Below are 21,441 nucleotides of genomic sequence, written 5' to 3'. Positions count from 1 at the left end.
CGTCGTAAAACATGGCTCTAGGAAATAGTGATAGTGACAGCTTTTAAACAATTAAATCTTGGCATCAAAGCGACCAACAACCGTTCCTCCCACTAATAATAAAAATTAGATTTCACATACATCCCATGATCTTATGCTCGAATCTGTATCAAACCTTTTCGTTTAGTTTAACATATCAAAAAGACCCATTAGGTTACAGGCCGCCACCATCACACCAACTCAAGTTGGGCCCGCGCCTCTTTGCCGCCGAGGTACTAATCATTTGATCTCGCACTATAAACAATAGTTTATGATATCAATCACGCATTCATAATACATCCCATGAAATTAAGAATGTTTTTTTTTTTTTTTTTGTCAAAGCGGTATTTCATTTCAAGTAGAAATTAAGAATGTTTGCATCCTTGTAGTAGTTTCTATATGCCAACATTATCTCGCGATTTGGTAGATGAGCAGGGCTAGCAAATAAGGACCCGACCTGTATCCGACCCGCAATAAGCATATTTGGTTTGAGTTAAATAGTTTTAGTTGTAAAGCATTCAACCCATTTTGGCTTGTTTGTTAAATAGGTTGGGTTCACATTTTAGAATCATAACCTGTTTAATGTTATTAGGTCGGGTCGAGTTAACTGAGCTGGTACCATGCCCATTTCCGACTACTCTTGCCTTGCTACATTACTAGATTTATACCCTATTTGGCAGAGTTTTTGGTAGGCCAGAAAGCACCTCCTGAGTATTTTTGGATGGAATAGAGGTGTTTGGTAAAAAAATCGGAAAGCTCTTTTAGCTTTGCCAGAAAGTTAAAACAGATTTTTTGGAAAATGAAGCTTCTTTGAAAAAACATTTTTAGCATGCGCCAAAAAGCTATTTTGATTTATAATTTTTTTTGACCAAAATACTCATTATAAAATATTATAATTATAAAAATTAGTTCCTAAAAATATTATATTAATAAAATATTAATATATAATGGTAATAATTATAATATTATATACTTTTATTATTATATTATACTATAAATATTATATTATATTATATTATATCATAATATATTGATATGTTATGTTATATAATATCAAATTATGTTATATTATTATACTATAGCATACAATATTATATTACTATATTATAATAATATTATACTATATCATATATTTATGTATTAATTTATTTTATATTTTATTATACTATGTTGTATAATACTATGCAATATTTTTTTTTTGTTCATATTGTCATACCAAAAATACTTTCTTAATTTGTTTACTAAATATATATTAAAATTCGTTTACTAATTATGTTATATAATATCTCTTGATCATCACGGCTCTGTCGTTGATATCGCGCGGATGCAATGAGGAGGAAGAGCCTCCCTGTCATCTCTCTAGAGCACAAGCCGCAAGTGATCGGCCCCTTCTCTCCCTAGTGGATTTCTTTTCTCGTACCTTAGATCTCTTTCCTTTTCCCCCCTTCTCTTTCGTTCACAGTGTTCTTTTTTTTTCCCCCATTTTTTTCTTGCACTATGTAATCCTAATTCAGGCAATGCGGTCTGTGATTTGGCTCTGGGTATGGTGCTTGAGCTTTGCTTTGGAAATTTCTATCTTAGGTGTTTTGTTTTGTTTGCTTGTTTATTAAATTGGTTAAGCAGGTCTGTCATGTTACCTATTTATTAAATATGACTGGTTTAGATTTCAAAGCCTAACTTGTTTAATAAATAGGTCAGATTTAAATTTACCATTTTTTTTCTCTAACTTGTATAGGACCTGATTTGACATGATTATCACCTTCATAGGTAGAGCTAAAACCGGATCGAATACATATGGATATCAACATATCCATATCCATATTCACATCTACTTTATTTGATAAATACAAATATAGGTACATGTTTGATGTAAAAATTATATCCATATTTATTTTAAACGAATGCAAATACAAATTGGCCAGTGAAAATGGAAATCAATACGAATATAAGTCGAATAATTAACCACGGAATCGAACATATTATTAACTAGAAGTAAGTCAAGTTAATAAGATAGTAATGTGGTAATTTATTTTCTTTAAAAATTAATAAGTTTTGTGTAAAATTAAGAAAAAATTATAAAGACATCCCTTCAAGTTTCGGCTATTTACACTTAAACCCTAAAGTGAAAAAACAATATATACATATAGTTGAAGTGGAGGTGAGCCAAGTTAGATGCAAATCTCAGTAAACATGCTTGTGTATTTACCAACCACACCACCCTGACTCGCATTAAAAACCACATGCAAACCAAACGACAATTGCATTGAAAACTAAACAAAAGGTATAAGGTTCATTAAAAAAAAAACACATGATTCTGTCATCTTCCATCAACTTATCATATATATCTCCAAGGGACTCTCGCTACCATAGATCAAAACCTGTGACAGTTTTTACATGGCATAACTTTCAAGAAAAAATAGAGTAAGCTTTGACTTTTGCGCATGTTCCTATAGAATAAACACCAGAGAAAGCAAATATAACCAAACTGAGGTCAAATTCCTTAGATGATCCAAGTTGTTGATTCTGATAGTTAGATTTGCCTAAGCCACAAAGCACACAAATAATACTTTATTATTGAACAGCCAAGATCCAAGTCTGTATCCCAGCCTTTATGTTACACTGCTGTACATGCTATTCATTTCCTCAATTACATGATACAATCTTTTGAACTCTGCGCGATACTTTTTACCTTTCTGGTAGAAAAAATTGTTAACTTATATATTAAAAAAAATGCTATCTCCCTGGCAACCTGTGAGCATAATGAACACTGAATAACTGTTGAAACAAAATTGGACATCCTAACATGGAAGCAGGAAAAATGTGAATCTTGTGTAGCTTGATGGCATAAACTCTTGGGCGCAGATAAGAAAGCATTGTTGATGTGATGATGTCCCCTTCATGCTTAACCAAGAGGCCCTCTGCAGCAGAAATGCAACCACCTAAATAACTATGATGAAAGAATCAAAAAGAAAAAGAATGTAAAGGTGTTCATAGTTTCATACAGAACTGCAAGCAAGCCTTAACCATCTCTGAGGATTGGTACAAAGAGGGAAAAGGGCATTTAAAACAAATGAACTGCCCTTTTAAGCTTATTCTGCTTCCACTTAGGTAGCTTGTAGAAAGCATCCTTTGTCATGCCAAATTTCTCTCTGAACTCTGCTGAAGATAAATAAGCCTGAAAATGGCACAGAAAAGAAATTCAGACATGAAAACAGGTGTTGACATGGGAACAAATTGTTTTGATTCTTCACCTCTCTCTTGGTTACATCAATTTCTGAAACAGGGTCAGTGGATGATGTTTTAAGCCGTTCATAAGGAAATACAGGAAGCCCTTCGTCATCTTCAGCTTCACCCTCTGTCAAATCTTCTTGAATGGTGAGAGACTCAATTCTACTACCCAATGAAGCAGGGCTGTCATCAAAATTCTCCTTGGATTTTGCTTTGTCCTCCAAGCTCCCTTTCACGCAAAAAGATGCAAGGTTACATTTCTTGCTAAAAAACATTCTCGTAAATCCAATAATATGAAGATAAATACCTTCTGATGACTTTGATGGTGTAACAGTTGGTGGTTCAAAAGTAGCAGTTAAAGCAGCTATCGCTGCTGACCTGGAAGAAGATACTTTCCCAGAGTCTGGGGTCACAGATTTTGGATAGAGTTTTGTAACAGCTGGAGGAGGGGTTGAAAGATTTCTAGGATTTGGATTCTCGAAGGTAGCAGCTAGTGCATTAAAAGCTGGGGATCTTCCTCTTACGCGTACTCTGTCAGGACTGAAAGACATACTTCTCGAGCGCTGAGACTTGTCTGGAATGCTAGATCTTCCTCCATATGTTGGTATTCGGCGCTTGGGCTTCTGCAAATGCAACTCAACCATACTTTAGCAGTTAGCACATAATTCCTGCCAAGTTCCCTTCATAAACAGTCCTATGTACAACAGCCAACAGTGAGAACTCATTATTGCAGAAGTTACATGACCTATATGCAAATTTAAAACAGGTCAAGGAATTTTGTATACTGGAATTTTGTAAATGGAAATGAGCTGCTATTATCATTCCATCTAATAAAATTTAAAACTCATCACTTAAAGCCATGACTGTCAAAGAAAGTGCCCAAAATTTTTGTTTAAAAAATAATAAAAGAAAGTAGTTTGATGCTATGTGGTGCTTCGAAGCTGTTATTTAGTATTCAACCTTGACTGACATTTGAAGACATATGGGGTTTGGCGTGAGGTATAAAGTTGAGGCCTCGTCAAAAAAAAAAAAAAAAAACGGTTACAATTATTGGTACATAAATGAGCATCATTTATAAGACTTGATACAAGTTTGCCTATGTCATTATGTCTTTCCCCTTTCTTAACATTATTGATCAGAGAAGAAAAATTCTAGCATACTGTCTGTTACGCATATTGCCTCCTCTTCATGGTACCTGAACTTAGTTGATGCATTCCCCAAACCTGAATGACATGGGCATGCTATACACGAGCCAACACTAATTCTCAACTTTGTAAAATAGAGAAGGCATTCTTCTGAAACCAAAAAGACTGCACCTGGTAAAAATATAGCTTTGACTCTCTTCTCATCTTGTTCCCATAAAATTAACTTAAAATGTTTAAAAACATCCTATTAATCCTTAGATACCTTATTCTGTTCACATCATTGGGTGAATTTTTATCTCTCATTCTCTTTTTAGCTTGTTGATCGATTCTTCAGTCTATGTTTATATCAATTTATAAGAAAGGAAGATTTGGGTTATGGAAAGACTATGTTGTTAAACAGAAAATTTTGGTACAACTTGGTAATACAAGATCAAATGGCCACAGGAACACTTACAAGTCTCCAAAAGAGTGGCAAGCTACAATATGTGACAAACAAAAGTTTTGATTATAAAAGGTTGACTTATGCCATCAGCATCCAATGAATGTAGGATGTAGAAGAAACATACAAGAGAAGTTGAGGTGCTCAAAACACGAGAATGACAATGGCACCTCTCTAGATAAACAAGAATATCATGCTGAGTAAGTACTCAAAATTTTACAGACATTTTTAACTTACTTTATTTTTTATATGGTCTATGAAGAGTCATAGGAAAATTTATTCCTGAACAAAAGGATTTATGCCGCAAGTTGGTTAGTTGACTAAATAATAAAAGTTATACACTCCTTGAATTCCCTGAGTTGGGTTCTGCAGGACTGTTTGTAGTTCAAGAATCGAATATGGTTATCAAATAATAGATAAAAAGCTTTCTTTGGAAATTTACAAGTCAACAGTTCCTTCTACAAAGCTGATTAGTAAGGTCCTCTATTTGGCTATCAACTCAGTTACTTCACCAAATGATTGATAAAAGGCACTTATCAGCAAGCAAAGAATTTAAGGGAAAAAAGAACATAATGCAGTATACTAGAAACCAAGAAAAAGAAATAAAATTACAGCCAGGCTATCTCTGAAAACACAAGGATGCTAAGAACATAAGGTCGTTTGGCCATGCCATGGCTTCGCATTTCTGATTATCTCTTAACAGGTTAATCTATAAAACCTTTACAAATTCAGAGGGGATAAAAAAAACAAAGAAAATTTTAAAGCAAAAAAAGCCAATCACTATCTGAGTCTGCATACTTTGAGATTGAAACAGTTACAGATCTTATCTTACATCAACCGGAGTGACTCCATTTTTCACAATTGTGAGCTTCTTCTGGAATGAATTTCCATGCATCTGCAACCAAAAGATATGTCAAACAACATAAAACCAATAGTCGACCAAGTTTCAAGAATTTTTGGCTTCTAAACACCCCAAGCAGGTTTTTGTGGAATCCACATTTTTAATGGTTTATTGCTTGTTATATTAAACATTAGTGCAACTGGTTATTCAAAAAAATAAGTCAGAATATACATTAAAAGAAAAGTTGAAGATGAAAACTTGCCATGAAAAATTTGTAAGTTCATACAGTTATAACAATTACAATGAATGATATTTACATAATTTAAACTTAAATGCTTACAGCTGATTTTGCAGAGTCCCATGTAAAGAAACGAGTGAAGAAAGGTGGCTCACTCTCTTCCATAACAACAAATATCGGAGTTTCTTGAGATAGTTTTTCAAAAAGATAATCATGTTCAAGAAATTTCTGGTAAAAGTAGAAAACACAAAATAAGGAACCAGACCAAGAAATTATATTTGGAGAAAAATCTGATGGATGAGGTATTCCTGCTATTAAGAAAGGCATATTATTTCCATACCTCTCCTATACTTAAGGCATGTAATTTGCTCTTGGAATCCACCTGTTGTCCGACCCAAACAAAGATGTTTGAATGACAGTCCAGAATGAATATATCTTCAGTCATCAAATCATCCTGAGTGAAGTTGTATATTTCTGTAATCTGAAAGTACATAATGCGATAGTTAAAACCAAAGATAAAGCAGCATAAAGAAAATAAGAGATTGTCAGATGTTGTGTTATTATTATATCGATAAGAGGTAATGAAGTCTTTCTTCCAGATAAAGTTATACTTATAACACACCTTTAAATCACCTGCACGCCGCAGTGCCCAGAAAAATATAAAACAAAATATTAGCACATTAGTAAAATTCCATATAAAAGAGAACATGTCAACAAAAGAAAAGACAGCAAATTACTACAACAAGCTACCTTTTAAGAAATCACAAGAGAATAGGTGAGGATCATTTTCTGGTTCCTTTCCAACCTTTTGACTAATATATTCACTTCTGCCTCCTAGCAAGTCCCAAAATTGTTCAGTTTCTGTTCCTTCCTTTTGCAGTTTGGACTGCACATTTGGCTGTGAAGATTTACAAGGATTTAGTACTTATAACACATGAAAGTACCCAACTAAATTAAAAAATCACAAGCTTCATGTTTTATGCTAACAATGAATGTAATTAGATGCCTGCAGTGGTTCATGCTATTCAGTGAATTGTCAGAGAAGGCAAGTTCAGAAATCAGAGCTTGTGGACCCATCCATGTAAGGAATACTTGTGAATCAGGAAAGCATACTGTAATTTAATAGTAGAATTTCAAGAACATGATATATGGCCATTTTCTTTCACTTGTAATTTACTCTGCTGTTGTAACTTGTAGCATTTTCCAACATCTGATATTATATACTATGAGCAGTCGCAAAAGTTAGATATGCCTATCTCAATTATATGGACCAGGATCTGCCGAATCGGGCCGAACCACCCGGTTCAGACAGTATCGAGCCGACCCAATGCGAAATTGGATCGATTCGGCTATTCTATTTGGTTCCACCCGGAACTGCTATTGGACCGGCCGGAACTTCCTTTACCGGATGGAATCGGTCCTTTATCAGCCGGTTTGCACCGAGTCAACCCAATTTCGAACCGAATTGGGTATGGCATTATTGCCACTGCCACCTGATGCCTTTTAAAGGCATTGAGTGGCATTGGGAAGGCCCGAAAAGGCCTTTCCAACGCAATTTGAAAGCGGCTTTCCTTTCCAAAAAATTCACAAACAATAAGATTTATTCATTATAAAGCAATAAGATGCATTATCTAGGTTAAACTAGGATCATAGAAATATTAAAAAACATCAAAAAATATTAAAAAAACATCAAAAAAATCAAATTAGACTAAATTTATAGAAAAAAGTTTGAAAAGAGTAATTACCAATTAATTTTTTTTGAAAACTCTAAAAAAAATTAGGGCGTTATTGAACCATACCGGGCGCCGACCGGTAAAAGTCCCGGTACCAGTTCAGTGGACTTTGATATGGACCTTCGTTTCCAAGCACAGGGGAAGAATCTAGCTAATACTTTTCACTGATTTACTAGCTGGCTAAAGTAATCAGTCAATATAGTCTGCCAGGGTTGAAACAACAAGGAAACCCACCAAGTTGTATCCTTTGGAAACTATAACAGTATAGCAAAATAAAATGATCCAGTACACATATGCATCAAGTTATCTACAGTGTTGATGTGCTATTAGATATCACTAGGTCATTATTCAGTTCCGCTCAGCAGATGTTTGGTTTATATTGCATGAATTTTCTATAAGTTGATTATAGTGATGGGGGTATCATAGTCCTCTACCAAAGCACTTAAACATCACTTTTAAAGAAAGAACTTACAAGGCAAGAAAAGTATCTTGTGAAAAATGTGAAGAGTTAGCATCATACTTTGAACATCACTCTCCTGACACCACCAGAAGCTTTTTATATACAAACAAATTAAGATAGAGAACCTACTTAAATTAGGGGCTGCGATTCTAAAAAGAGATGAAATAAATTCATTAACAACACAGCATGTGAAATTTGTTGTTTTTGAAGATATCAAAAACACCTGCATCTTTTATATAGAATATATGATAGTAGCTTCACTAAACATGAATATGATGATATGACATTAAAGCATATGTAAATAAAAAAGAATCTGAAGTGCATAGTTTTTGGATTATAGAGCATGTAAATCCTCACAAAACCTTTTTGAATCTAATGAAAGATAATTATCACACCTTTATTTCATCTAGCTGTCTCTCAGCAAGCTCTTGGTCTTCAGAGGTGGTAAGACTTCCAGACCATGTAAAAACAGTACTGCCACTATGCAATATGTAACAATAAGATGAATTTAAAGACGATGCCACCTGATCAAAACAAAACTGAGAATTAGCTAAGATTCTTTATGATGGAAATAATTTCACCTGAATAAAGTATTATTAAATGCTATCTTCTATATGGGAAGAAAATTTAATTCACAATATTCATTTGTACAGCTGAGATTAAAAACAACAATATCCTCTGCAAGGTTGCGAGTTGTAACGAGGGCATGTGACAAGAAGTGGCAAATGAAAGGTATCGCTTATAAAAGACATTGAAATTTTTATCTCCACATTCCAAAAGGTAAAGCTCCATCAAACATTAGCATCAGTGGTACAGAATCACCAACCTACACAGCATCTTTTATCATTCAATTCTTCAGAAATCATTTGAGACATACAGCAAACTCCATATCTACTTACAAGAATTCTTCAATGTTCAAGCATTTTCAATTCACAAAAAAGCTGCAAACTAATTCCGGTAACATTTACCGGATCAACTTGAATTGCCTGCATATTGTCTGGTCCAGAACCCTGAACTCGGAAAAGTGCAAGCCCATCTTCCGAGTATGTCTCGTCAGCAATTGCATTTTCAGCGATGAAATTCTTATAACCAGAACTAACACCGCCCTGAGAAGTTGCAAATCAAAGCCTTCAATGGACTTACAAACGAAAAAGTACCACCTCGCATCAAATATTTTGATGATAGAAACCAACCTTATACACGATAAAGCTCTGGAATATTGAAAGGAACTGAATAGGTTCCCTCCCTTCATACACGCGAGCCTGCAAATGAATTAGGAATCCACTGAAATTTAATTCATGAAACTCAAAAACAATAGAAAGAAAACGTATATAAAAAAATAATATCAGTCAATTTCATCATTTTTTTAAAATAATCCAGGTAGGTACCTGAACAGCCTGTGATTTCAAAGATTCAACCATCTTCTTAGCGAGAGAGATAGCTGTGGCCCTCTCTTCCTGCATTCAACAATAGAAGAAACAATATACAAGAAAATATATAGAGAATCAATACCCACAGTCAATATATGTATTCCTTTATTAGATAGAGCATGTTTAATATCTTTAACAACATAATTCCACAAAAGGCAATGCCTTCCAAAAAATTTACTTGATCCCATCACGAAGAAGAAAAGGTACTAAACTTGTTCAAGACTAACCAGCATGGTTAATGCTAACACTGTAATTGGAGAACTAAGGTTTTCAACTTAGAGACACATCAGAAAACAGTGTGTACACATGGAATTAACATTATAACAATCAGAAACCAATTCGGAAATCGTAGACAGAAGAAAACATATTGGACTGTAAACAATATCATATGTGCTCTTCTTTTTACATTTTTCTAGATGAAAAATCAATGAAACATGAGAAGTTTGGAAGTAATGGAGAAGATAATACTTTAAGGAATGAAAGGATTATAACCTCGCAATCATCCCATCAAGTACCAAGGCATGTTCTCCGAACACGAATAGCATGACTTACGGGACCATAAATACCAATCTGAATTAAGATTCATAATAGGACTCCTGAATCCCAATTCCATGCAAATCACATGATTTTCATCAATTTCTATTATTCACAATTTAGATAATAAGATTAACATTGAGATTGCACTACTAAAAGGGAATTGTGATTCTGCGGCTGATTTATATTATGGACCTTTCTTGATTCAAATTGTTGAATAAAAGTCATGCATTACAAGATTTCAAAAAGGAATTAGATGTTGGTGAAAGTTGATAAGACTATAGCAACGCGATCCCTTCATACTTATTATCAAAGATGGATGAATTATACCTCTGCTTCCTCCAAAGACCTCTCGCTCCTTTTACTTGCAGTTATTTATGTATATCTTTGTGTAGATTTCTTATCAAATGGTGAAGAATGTCCAACACCAACTCTTCTGTTGCTAGTCAAATGCAGAATCTGTCCATTTCCACAACCTGATTGTGCTACCATCAACTACAGTGTACAACTAGATGGATCTAAAATTAAGAACTGCTAGCAACCGGAGACATAGTTAAACCAATAGTAAATGCAACTGAGGTTAAGAGAACCTATCCAATACCAATTTTTCGTCTACCAGGCAACATACTTTCTTATGTATAAAGGAGGTTAGTCCTGAGGCTTATAACTTTCTTGTTGGAATTAATTTCAGCCCATGTTCAGGTCAAAATGCATCAGCTTCTCACCTAATTCTAAGAGTCACTTGACTCTTAGAACCATGAAGTACATTGTTAGTCGAACAAAGTTGGATGAATGACAAATTCATTAAGTATTTGACCCCAACTTGAAGTGTCACAGGAATGGGGAAGAAAGAGGAAGGTAGAGCACCATAGTGGACAGTTTCAGCACCATGATGTAGCAACCCTTGCTTCAAAATATAGCCAAGACAGCTAAGAAGAAGTATCAAGTTTAAAGGAGTCAAAAGAAGTAAAAATTACACATGATAAACACAGGAAAGAAACATCATGAGAAACTTTGACACCTTGCTATTAAAAATTTTCAGTACTTGGTTGGTAAGTGTCTCCAAGAAGCAAAGAAAATGCATTGCACATACATCACATAATAATTAAAATATATATATATATATATATATATGCATGAAGATTCAGAAATCATGCGAAGTTATTAAATGTCAATTAGCAGTGGTACGATCTATCACATGGATAAAATATTGCATATTTTTCTTAGCGAACAATGCGTCTGAAAGTAAACTAGTCCTTTTTTTGGATGAAATGGAGACAAAATAAGTATATGCCCAGTTTGACACCCCACTTGGTTCAATCAGCAGAATTCTGAAACCTGTTAAAATTTTAAAAACACGGTTCCTATATGAGGCGGTGATTTGGACTACTGTGAAGTTTCATCTTATTGCTTTGTCTGGGCAAACCCATCAGTCTAATGAGGCCAAATTTTGACAAGCGCAAGTAGAAGAACTCTGAAGATTCACATACAAAAGTCCTAATCTGGGATGCCTTTGTTGTCTTGCCCATATGTCTTCATAGAAACCTATAGTTGAGATAAACTTTTCTTTTGATCAATCAACATAGATGGCTGAAGCATTGATACAAGGGAGAGTTATTTATTAAGAGAGTCTAAGAAGTAAAAGGCAAGATTCCAACAAAGGGAAGAAATATCCATGAGTTAAAAAAAAAAACAGAGAGACAACAAGAATAGCACTGGACAATCAAAACTAGTTTGTGTTTCCTTCACTTATAAAATAAGATCTGTTAAGCTTCCTTAACGTCTTTGTACATAATGTTATCCAACCACCTAGGCAGACATGAGAAGTTCTGAAGGATGCTACCACGCAGAAAATATGTCAGGATCTACAGCATTATGGATCAGCATTAAGTTATTTACACTAATTGGCATTAAAGAGTAGAAAAAATGCCAGATTTGTGAACAGAAAATCAGCAGTAGAAGGTCATACAGGCTAAAGACACACTGAAATAAGGTGATTTATTTAATAAATTCATAACAGAGAATTCTTTTTACACATAAGCGAGAATTGATGCCACAACATCAAGGATGCAACTAAAGGTGCTGATGTGGGATCAAATGCTATTTATCAGGTATTAAAGAAAAAAGATCGAAAATAAAATGCTTAAAAAGCAGGGTAAGACATAACAAGACAATAGTGTTCATGCACTATGCCAAGTACTCTGCATGTGTGTGCATGTGTGCATTTGGGCGGGGTGGGGTTGGGTTGGTGCTCAACATCAGGTACCAGATATTTGTCCCCAGCATAAACTTGTAAAGGAATAATTTCGTTTACCTACAAATAATAGGTAAAGCATTTTCAGCCAATACAAAAATGAATTGCAAGAGGGCGGAAGGTGCCTGGGGTGGATGGAACATAACTATTAATGTATTAGCCTCCTTGTTGATAGTCAGGTGCATGCACGGGCAGCCTAATAAGATGTTATATCAATATTTCTTTTGATTGATAATATCTCATAATTATGATAGTTATTGCACTTATCTTCCCCCAGTTAGTCCCACACTCAAACTTCTCTATTAAAAAGGCTAATGAAGACCACTACCAAACCATCTCATTGCTTTCCAGCCACCATGAACCTTGTATATTATACCTCGACTGAGAGCAAAACTATTGAAATTTCAACTGTAGCAGGGGAACTTAGTTTATAGCATGTGAAAGTTGATTGTCTAAATTGAACCTAGGACGATACTTACTAAGGATTATTTACTTCTGCAGACCACTTCTCCCTAATGTGGACCACTGTCAATGTATATTTAATTAGAATTTTTGTTGTTTGTAAAACTGGGTTTATGCTAATGATAGAAATCTCAGCCATTCTCAGAAAGAAAAAGTTTGAGACAAAATTCTGGGAAAAATCTTTTCGAGACTATACTAGATCTATGTCACCAAATCAATTTTCTCTTAATAAAAGCAATGAGATATGACCATTGTTTAAGAGGCCGATAAGTCTTAGCCAGCAACTCTTATTACGTCCATATGAGGCCAGTTTATATCTACATCCATGAAAGTTTGAGAACTTTTGCCAGTTTCAACTTATTATCAATCCCTGGTGAATTTCATTGCCAAGGTAACTCTAAGTAAGAGAGAAACTAGAAGCTCATTCAACCGAAATGACACTGCAAGATTCCCCTAAATATGAAGAATCTAGAGAACAACAGATCAAGGCACGGTTTCATATAGCAAACTGCATTACCATTTCAAAAAAAGGCACAAATTATAAATCATAGGACCGAACTAAAACAAAATCTCAGCAACAGATCCTGTGCATGTCTGGGTGTTGAGAATATGGGGGGAGTACAAAATTCCACGATTGAGCCCAGAAAAGCAGAACCAATTCCAAGTGCACGAACAGAGTAAAGGTGTTCCAACCTACTGAGATAAGTCTGCTTAGCTAATATATGTTATATTTTAGATTTTTTTCCCCACACTGAGAGAGCACTAACAGACTGATGAAAATACTATGGTTCTTGGTTGTAACATTTATATCTACTAGCTCAGAATGAACCTTGGAACTGAAACATTTCCAGCATCAACTCATGGTGCTTTTTTAGGTCTTACTTGTCAAAACAAGATAGACGAAAGATGCTAATTTACCTTGATGCTTTTCTTCCCAAACCAAGTGCCAACAAGGTATTCTTCTCTATCTTCACCAGGATATGAATACTGGAAAATATAACAATCTCCGCTATAAAATTTTGACTGATCAGACGATGAAAGAGCGATCTTTTCTTGGCCATTAACACGCCAAACCTGTTCATTGATGCCATAAACAAAAACTAACATCTGAACTCATTTTTGAAGTGTATCCAGCAATCATTATTCTCTGCTAGAAAAGAGTATTACATAGAACAATTTCAAGTAGCTACAAATCACTACAGTACCTGTAAATTGCCTGTGCAATCAATATATGGCTGAGGTTCAGCATCTTTGACAGGATCAGTCTTCATAAGGCCTTTCACATTCAATCCTTGGCGTTTTAGAAGTGCTACCAAACACCAAGTAATAAACAGTCTCAATAACTACGTTTATATTTTAACTAGAAAAAAAAGGAGTCCATATTTCTAATAATAACAGAAAGGTTTGATTTCCACTCTTACTGACCGGCGACCTTGCCTCTACCATCTTCGGACACTGTTACATTAGCTGTCTGCGGCCATGTGTCAAATTTTGATCGAAACATGACAGTTTCGAATCCCTCAATAACACGGATTACATGAGCATTAGGTCGGTCAGGTTCACGAATTAAATCCTGGATGGAAATATACATATGAGCATATCACTTTGCCATTGAAACCACCGAATGACAGAAAAGCCTTTTAAAGGGAAGCATCGCTATTACCTCTGCAGCAGTGCTTGCACTTTTCCGCTCCTCGAGAGATGTATTTCTGCCCATCCACACATAAACTTCAATACCACAATCCAGCAGGTAACACTTATTTGTCTGTAGCATTTCCCTTGTCAATGAATCAGCATCAATAGGCACTGGCTGCCCGTTCTCAACACTTAAAGAGACAAAAAGTTTCTCTTAGAGAGAAAAAAATACGATAGTGATCACATCTTCTCTGAGAAAATTTTAGACCAGTGTATACTCTATAGAAAATTCACAAGATCTTATTACAACTTACAAAGACAACTTACCAAAGAAGCCTTGCAGAAAAGACCTCCGCACTTTTTACATCCTCAGAGGCTCCCTTTCTCGGAAGAGGTGCAAAGCCACCAAAGAGACCCCAGAACTCTCCAGCCTCAGCATCAGCCATCAACTTTCCATCCTCTATCAAGCACAAAACATTAGATTATTTTAGCTCTGCATCAATTACTCAGCCACTAGGCAGGTCAGAACAAAGTAAACTTACCTACAGCAGCAACCTCACACTTGCCATCATGATAGGTATCTTTAATGTATTGGACAACTTCAAGAGCTTTAGCCCTCTCTTGAATAGATGAGTTGGATCCATTAAACTGAAAAATCTTAGACTTGGTATCCAGAATGAATATGTCATCATGATTGAGGGATGACCGCGCAAATGGAACCTGAACATAATGGATAATATCACAGTAAACTTCAGAAAGCCCTGAAAATAAATGTTTTCTCATGGTAAGCTCATATATGCATAGAAAACTTGCCTCTTTTACATGGACAACATGTTTTCCTTTGCAAACATATAGACGAGTCTCATGCTCATGTTCATTTACTTCAGAATGCCTGAATCCAGATACCACCCCTCCCTGTTGTGGAATGATACATGGTTTAAAATAAGACAGGAACTTCTCGGTTTCATGGGCCTGAACCTCACGATACTGAACAGCACGTCCACCAAGGGCTGCATCAAGTTCCACAGTCTTGATGGCAGCAGTCCCAGCTTCATCCTTTGTAGTTTGACATTCAACAATCATCATAAGGCACAAGCATCTAACTATTCTTCAAAAGGTAAATGATTGAAACATAAGTAGAGTGAGGGTTTCACAGCTCACCTGGCTTGTATCTTTTCCAAGCCAGTAATGGATATCATGACGCAGAGCACCACTTTTTAAGGCAGTTGTCTGTATTAAGTCCAATAATTTAGCATACTGAAAGGTACAGAATAGGAAATTGATGCAATGCAAGAGTCCTGGCACATATTAAGACATGAGTACCACTTTCTTACATTAGGAAATACAGAGTACTTTTTAAGGCAGCTAAATAACCCCAAGGTAAAAAACAGATATGATTAACTTACAGAAGTGATTTTGTCGAGATAATATACAAATATAAAAATGTGTGTCAGTAGCTGTAACAAATATTGATGCTTTTCAAAACTAATTTGAGCCATCATGGACACTCATGACTTGACTGTACTTGCCAATAATCACAAAGCCAATACCTCATGTCTGAATTTTTAACTATCTCAAGATGAATATTTCGCTCCAGGAGTGGTAATTTGTAGCATGTAAAAGAAAAAATAAAGCAACAGAAGGGAATCCATAGCCACCCTTACATCATGAGACTATATTTAATGTACATATAGGGATCGAGATATTGATGCTTATTGTTCTATTACCATAAATGCTCCTATGTGACTAGAAATTGCTTATGTCACCCAAGATCGGGTGTGAAGCCTCACCCAAAATCAGGAATCCAAGCAGGGAATCCCTTGATGTAGAGTTCCATGTGAGCCTCATCCATAAGTATCAACTCATCTCTCTGAATATATGAAGATTTCTATCAGGCCTCAAAACCAAAAGTAGCTCCGGGTTTTCAATCTATAAGAAGCTCAATAAGGCAAGTCGATGTTGCTTATTCTATTTGGAGTTCTGTGTGATTTTCTAAGATTTAGAGAACTGCTTTTTGGATCCATTCAGATCAGCATTTTTAGGTACATTCAGCTTTCAGACTATATTGCTATGGATTCTGGTAATATATAGGACAAATAGGTTGTATTGCAGTTGCACATATGTTAATAACAGTACCGCCTACGTCTTCTGTGCTTCAAGAGTGAAAATCATGCAATGGTCATAGGAGCCAAATTTATTTAATGACATCATAAAATCTCATGCAGAGGATACAAAGAAAGATTGTGCCAAAAAATTACCATGCATAATTGAATAAGATCAAGGATCTCGAAGAAGATCTTAAGAGGAGGGGAAATCAACATTCTCCAAGGTTGTATCACCTAAAAGCTAGAACAAAGCCCTTTACATATCTCAATAGGAAGACCAATGAAGTACTGTCAGACTTTTTAAGACTTTGTTGTACGGTGAAAAGAATACAAAACAGGTAAATGTATGGTGAAAAGAATATAATGTCTGAAAGTAGTCAAAGCACTTATAACATGCACCAAAGATGCAAATATATGAACCTTTATGCAGAGTTTTATGAGCTCATACTTCTAAAAAACGTGGGTACAACTAGCTAAAGACAAACAAATGTTTTTTCATGCATGCACTTTAGATAAGTCTAGTAATAGTACCTTCAGAATGATGTAAGAATCCCCTGTGAAAAACTTCCCATGAGAGGACTTTGGGACAGCAACTGGATGAAAATTCTCAATACGCCATATTTCAATCCCTCTATGTTTTCTCAAGGAAAATTAAAATATGAATCCCAAGAAGCACTAGGTTGTACTTACAAGGCTATTAGGAATAAAATATGACAAATTAGTATTGTAAATTTGAAAATGAGTTGCATGGATGTGTGTGCTTATGTTTACAGAAGCAGTCAATACACTGAATAACCTCTGCCTGTTTAAAGGCCCTACTTCACATTTTTGCCATATTATGCACCCCATGACACTCAACTAGGTTGTTAAAAACATTAACAAAAGGAGTAACCTATTAACTGTTAATCTTGAGAATAAAGTAACGTTAGGAAAGAAGTGTACATCGCCTATAATTTTCTTCATAGTACTAGATCAGCAAAGTTCATGTAGTGACAGAGAGAAAGTGTGCGTGTGTGTGTGTGTGTTCTGGTTGTAGGGAACGATCACTTGAATGGTATATACTTGTAGATCATTCTCCATAAAGTAACCTCTCTGTCACCTGTGAACAAGGAGTTTTTCGTCTTTAAGCGCCAATATATTTTGTCTAATTATGAGTCATTTTTTTTCACACCATTGTGAAGCATGGAATTGCATATTGAGTTAAATTTGCCATAGTAGAGATCCATAACAACCATGCAGATAAAAATAGTTCTCAAAATTTTCTTGTACAGTTGTAAGTTGTAGCATTTCCCTGTTGTTTCCTCATGTTCAAGAATGGTTTTGTTTTCAACACTTCGCATATATTTGAGTTCATCTCTAAAATTATTCTAGTATTATTTTGCAGCACTTTTTGTCCATTGTTAAAACCATGCTACAAACTGAAGCTATCTTTCCCCCACATTGTTTGGCATCCTCTCTGTCCGAAGCAAAATGCTGCAAGAAAAAAACCAATTTATACCACAAACCATGTATCGCATCCTAATATATTGCCTCCCAAACACTAATGTACCACCACCTCTGATCTCATCAATTATGGAAACAAATTTCTCTAAAGATGAAACAGTTAGTCCTCTACCTCAGAGGTGAAAAAATGATTATATAGCATGTTCTCCAATAAAAATTTCTCTGAAACAACTACATAGTCAACATATCAATAAGTACTCAGGACAATTCTCATGAGAGAAGAAATACGAGACAAACTTTCGATTTATATTCAACAATCCTGGAGGCAACTGAAGATGAAAAGGAGAACTTCATGAACTGATGAAACAATTGATAAGAGGACCCCGATAAGAGGTCCCCAAAGAAGTGTTTCATAGGCAAAATGCATGTAAACTTCTACAAGACGGTACATTGATTCTTCCAGGGCTCTATCTAGGAGTCACTTGCGCATGTACCAATTGATAAAAAAAGGGACTAGAGAAGTTTACAAAATGGCCAGTGATATCTGAACGTGACTTATCTGGTGCTATTAGGTTAGAGTAACACAGATAATTATTGAAAATTGGCAAACACCATGGTAGAGGGCACCGTTAGAAGGCCAAACTCCACACTGCAAACATGTAAAAAGAGGTAATAATGGCGTTGTATATAACCTCGTACGAAATGTCACGTGAATGCCCTTCATATGGATTCAAAAAGTTTTGTATTTTATGAGCTGGGACAAGGTAAAAAGATACAAATATCTAATCACATCTACGACTTTAGGTGTATCATGATACACTGTATGAGTAAATAATCATGAAATGTTCATCATATCCACAGCAAACATTCAAATATGAGGCATAAATGTTCTAAAATCAGAGAATCAGAAGCTAAGTATGGAAGTTCTGTATGGTGAAACAATTGACAGGGTAAAGGATACGCTTTCTGTCCTGCTCCTTGGAAAGCAGGATCCAACTCTCTCATTGACACCGACATATCTTCCTCCGCCCTAATGGAAACACTCTCTGTCTGCTTTGGTTTCGAAATGAAGTTTGAGGAGTTCTGCAGTTAAAGTTTCACGCATGATTAGGACAGAACTGCCAGAAAATAGGGTTCATGGGGAAGACGCTAGCATAGAGAATGTAGATGGCAATACAGCATGTTCGTTGCACATATTGTTCAATATTGTCAAGCCATGCACAGATGTCGGTGTCAAAAAAAAAAGAGGAAAGTAGATTGAGAACATGGAGCTGTAGAATGGATTACATGAATACAAGCAAGGTAATGCAATAAGCTGAAGTGAAAGGCAAATTATACAATCTCTTTTCCTTCTAAGAGCAAAATAACCTGGAATTCTACTTGGCAAATAACGAAATTCCCAGATGAAACGTCAAGAAATTAAAATGATTTAACAGATCAACATTGGCAGATATTTAATATTTTATGCCTCCAGACACATGTCCAAATGAAAGATACGACGAGAAAAGAAAAAGTCAAACGCCAAAGGTGATGGACATCGTAACTGATGAGCATATTCTTGGTCAATTCAAGAACTTCTGAAGGCCAACAAGATTTGTTCCACGAACAGTTCCAGATCACCCTCCGCTTTGAGATTCAAATGGTATTCATACATCACAAAGAAAACTTACGAAATCTTGTACAAGAAAACAGATTTCGTAACTCCTTTCGACTAAACTTTCACGAAAAACTCAAAACTCCCAATGAATATGTGCTGTGCGAAGAACAGATTCAAATCGTGGTTCATACCAAAGTCGACGTCTCAAAGAGGGAAAAAAGAAACAATGCTTATGATGACAACCACTTTAATCATAGAAATTCGATCAAATTCCAGATACATGTCTATAAGAGTAAAATAACAACACCCGTTAACAAGAAAAATCCTTTTTTTTCCTCAAGAATTAAATAAACGAATGCAACACTTACCCAACCCGCTTAGAAAATTAAAGAAACAATAAGGAATAATAAGGAATAACAAGAATCGTCCGGCGGGATCGTACCTGGCGAACAACCTGAGCGTCGCCGACCGCTCGAGGGATCAACAAAAAACCGGTCCGAGGGCTAAAACCCTAGAAATTGAATCAAGACGAAGGGAAAAGCGCCCAAAAAAGGCTCCTAAAATAAAGAATAAAGGAATAGAGAGAGAGGTGGGGGGGGGGGGGGGGGTGTATAACAAGTGTGAAGAAGCAACGGCCCAAAGCCAAGAACACTGGTATTAATGTAAAATTTTAATTATGAAATTAAATATACTAATTTCCTTTACTATAGTTGTCTGGAAAAAATAAAATAATCGAATTTAAGAAATTTAACCAGAGGTAGAAAAGTAAAATAAATAAAAGAATTGCAAAGAGACGCCATTTTTGTGCTTTTATCTGGCTCTTCTGCGGCGGAGGAGAAGGGCACCGCGTTTTACGGCCCACAGGAACAACGAATCTCGCCTGCGACAATGACGGGAGTTTCGTACGACTGCCGCGTGGCTGGTTTGACCGGTGTAATAGTAGTGAATCGGTCGGGCTTGCGACGTGTCAAACAATGAGAGGGCGAGAGGGCTGTTTTCTGTTCCCAGGGATGGTGGGAGACGGGTTCAAACGAGAGCAGGTCGGTGCGGCGGGGAGGCAGCAACGGCTTCGGCTATGGACCGGGCGACCTCTCGATCATGCCGAACACGGAACAATTCTCCGACGAATCAGGTTCTGACACGTTCCCATGGGGTCCCGCTCTCCCGGTCTTGCCGTTAGTTGATCCGGCACCGTTCCTTCGCAGATCGACGGTGGGGTACTGGTTGGAAGGTGGACCCACTGCACGTCTTTTTTTTTAAAAAAAAATTCAATCATGAAGCGTCGATCAGTGGAACGTTTCATCTTAGACGGTGAGTGATTTAACTGCAAGAAGATTTTTATCATCATTTAATTCAAATGGTGTAAAAATAAAAGATGAACGGATTAGATTTAATTCCATATTCTCGCACTACGAGGTGGTATTGGAAGGCGTATGGGAACGAGCGGAGCACGATGTGACCACGGAATGCGTTAAAATGCGTGCTGGGTGCTCTTCTGGGAATGCAGCGTCGGACATCAGTTGACCGTTAGAAGTCGGAAAGCGGATGGATAACAAACGGCGCGAGAACATACGGGTCATCGTCAAACCGACTGCCGTATTTATTATTAAAAAAAACGTCTGTGCGAACGCTGCACATATAAGTGGGAACGGAAACGCTTCTGTGTATGAACGTGGAGCATTAGCTTATTCTAGCACGTGCCTCGCAAAAATCAGGTGGTCTTGCTTTGGAGTATTATTTAATCTTGGCTCATCAGAGTGCAAAATTTGTATTTCTTTAACATCTTTTAATATATCTTCTTGATTTTTTATTGGTAATAAATATCCTTTTAACTTTTATACTTTAGGACGTGAAGGTGCAAGTAGAGGGCTTCAGGGAT

At 36.0% G+C, this 21,441-nt stretch overlaps 1 protein-coding gene across 1 annotated transcript; it reads right to left on the bottom strand.

Moving 5' to 3' along the window:
- Positions 1–2,793: 2,793 nt before the first annotated feature.
- LOC103715636 (villin-5-like) lies at positions 2,794–20,221 on the bottom strand. The gene is made up of 23 exons (XM_088708223.2): positions 20,005–20,221; positions 18,927–19,048; positions 17,054–17,153; positions 15,579–15,647; positions 15,231–15,473; positions 14,960–15,137; positions 14,745–14,877; positions 14,446–14,608; positions 14,208–14,355; positions 13,988–14,091; positions 13,701–13,856; positions 9,491–9,559; positions 9,296–9,364; positions 9,071–9,208; positions 8,498–8,626; positions 6,660–6,807; positions 6,250–6,440; positions 6,012–6,137; positions 5,663–5,725; positions 3,554–3,869; positions 3,270–3,475; positions 3,021–3,193; positions 2,794–2,936 (listed from the first exon to the last, which is right to left on the bottom strand). Exons 2-22 carry the CDS (start codon positions 18,980–18,982, stop codon positions 3,080–3,082), a joined length of 2,919 nt encoding a protein of 972 aa, XP_088564349.1. The 5' UTR covers positions 18,983–19,048; positions 20,005–20,221; the 3' UTR covers positions 2,794–2,936; positions 3,021–3,079.
- Between the last annotated feature and the right edge of the window lie 1,220 nt (positions 20,222–21,441).

Source organism: Phoenix dactylifera, chromosome 12 (assembly GCF_051530095.1).
Source record: "Phoenix dactylifera cultivar Ajwa chromosome 12, Ajwa_hap1_PhDact_Kaust_v1.1, whole genome shotgun sequence".
Taxonomy (NCBI): domain Eukaryota; kingdom Viridiplantae; phylum Streptophyta; class Magnoliopsida; order Arecales; family Arecaceae; genus Phoenix; species Phoenix dactylifera.
This window is presented reverse-complemented; position numbering and strand designations above follow the sequence as displayed.

Excerpts from the sequence above, each read along its gene's own strand:
- LOC103715636 (XM_088708223.2), bottom strand. The coding sequence starts at position 18,982 with ATGTCGGTGTCAATGAGAGAGTTGGATCCTGCTTTCCAAGGAGCAGGA. Across the intron at positions 9,209-9,295 it reads AGAGCTTTATCGTGTATAAG|GGCGGTGTTAGTTCTGGTTA; the intron begins GTTGGTTTCTAT and ends GCAACTTCTCAG. Across the intron at positions 3,194-3,269 it reads TTGATGTAACCAAGAGAGAG|GCTTATTTATCTTCAGCAGA; the intron begins GTGAAGAATCAA and ends TGCCATTTTCAG.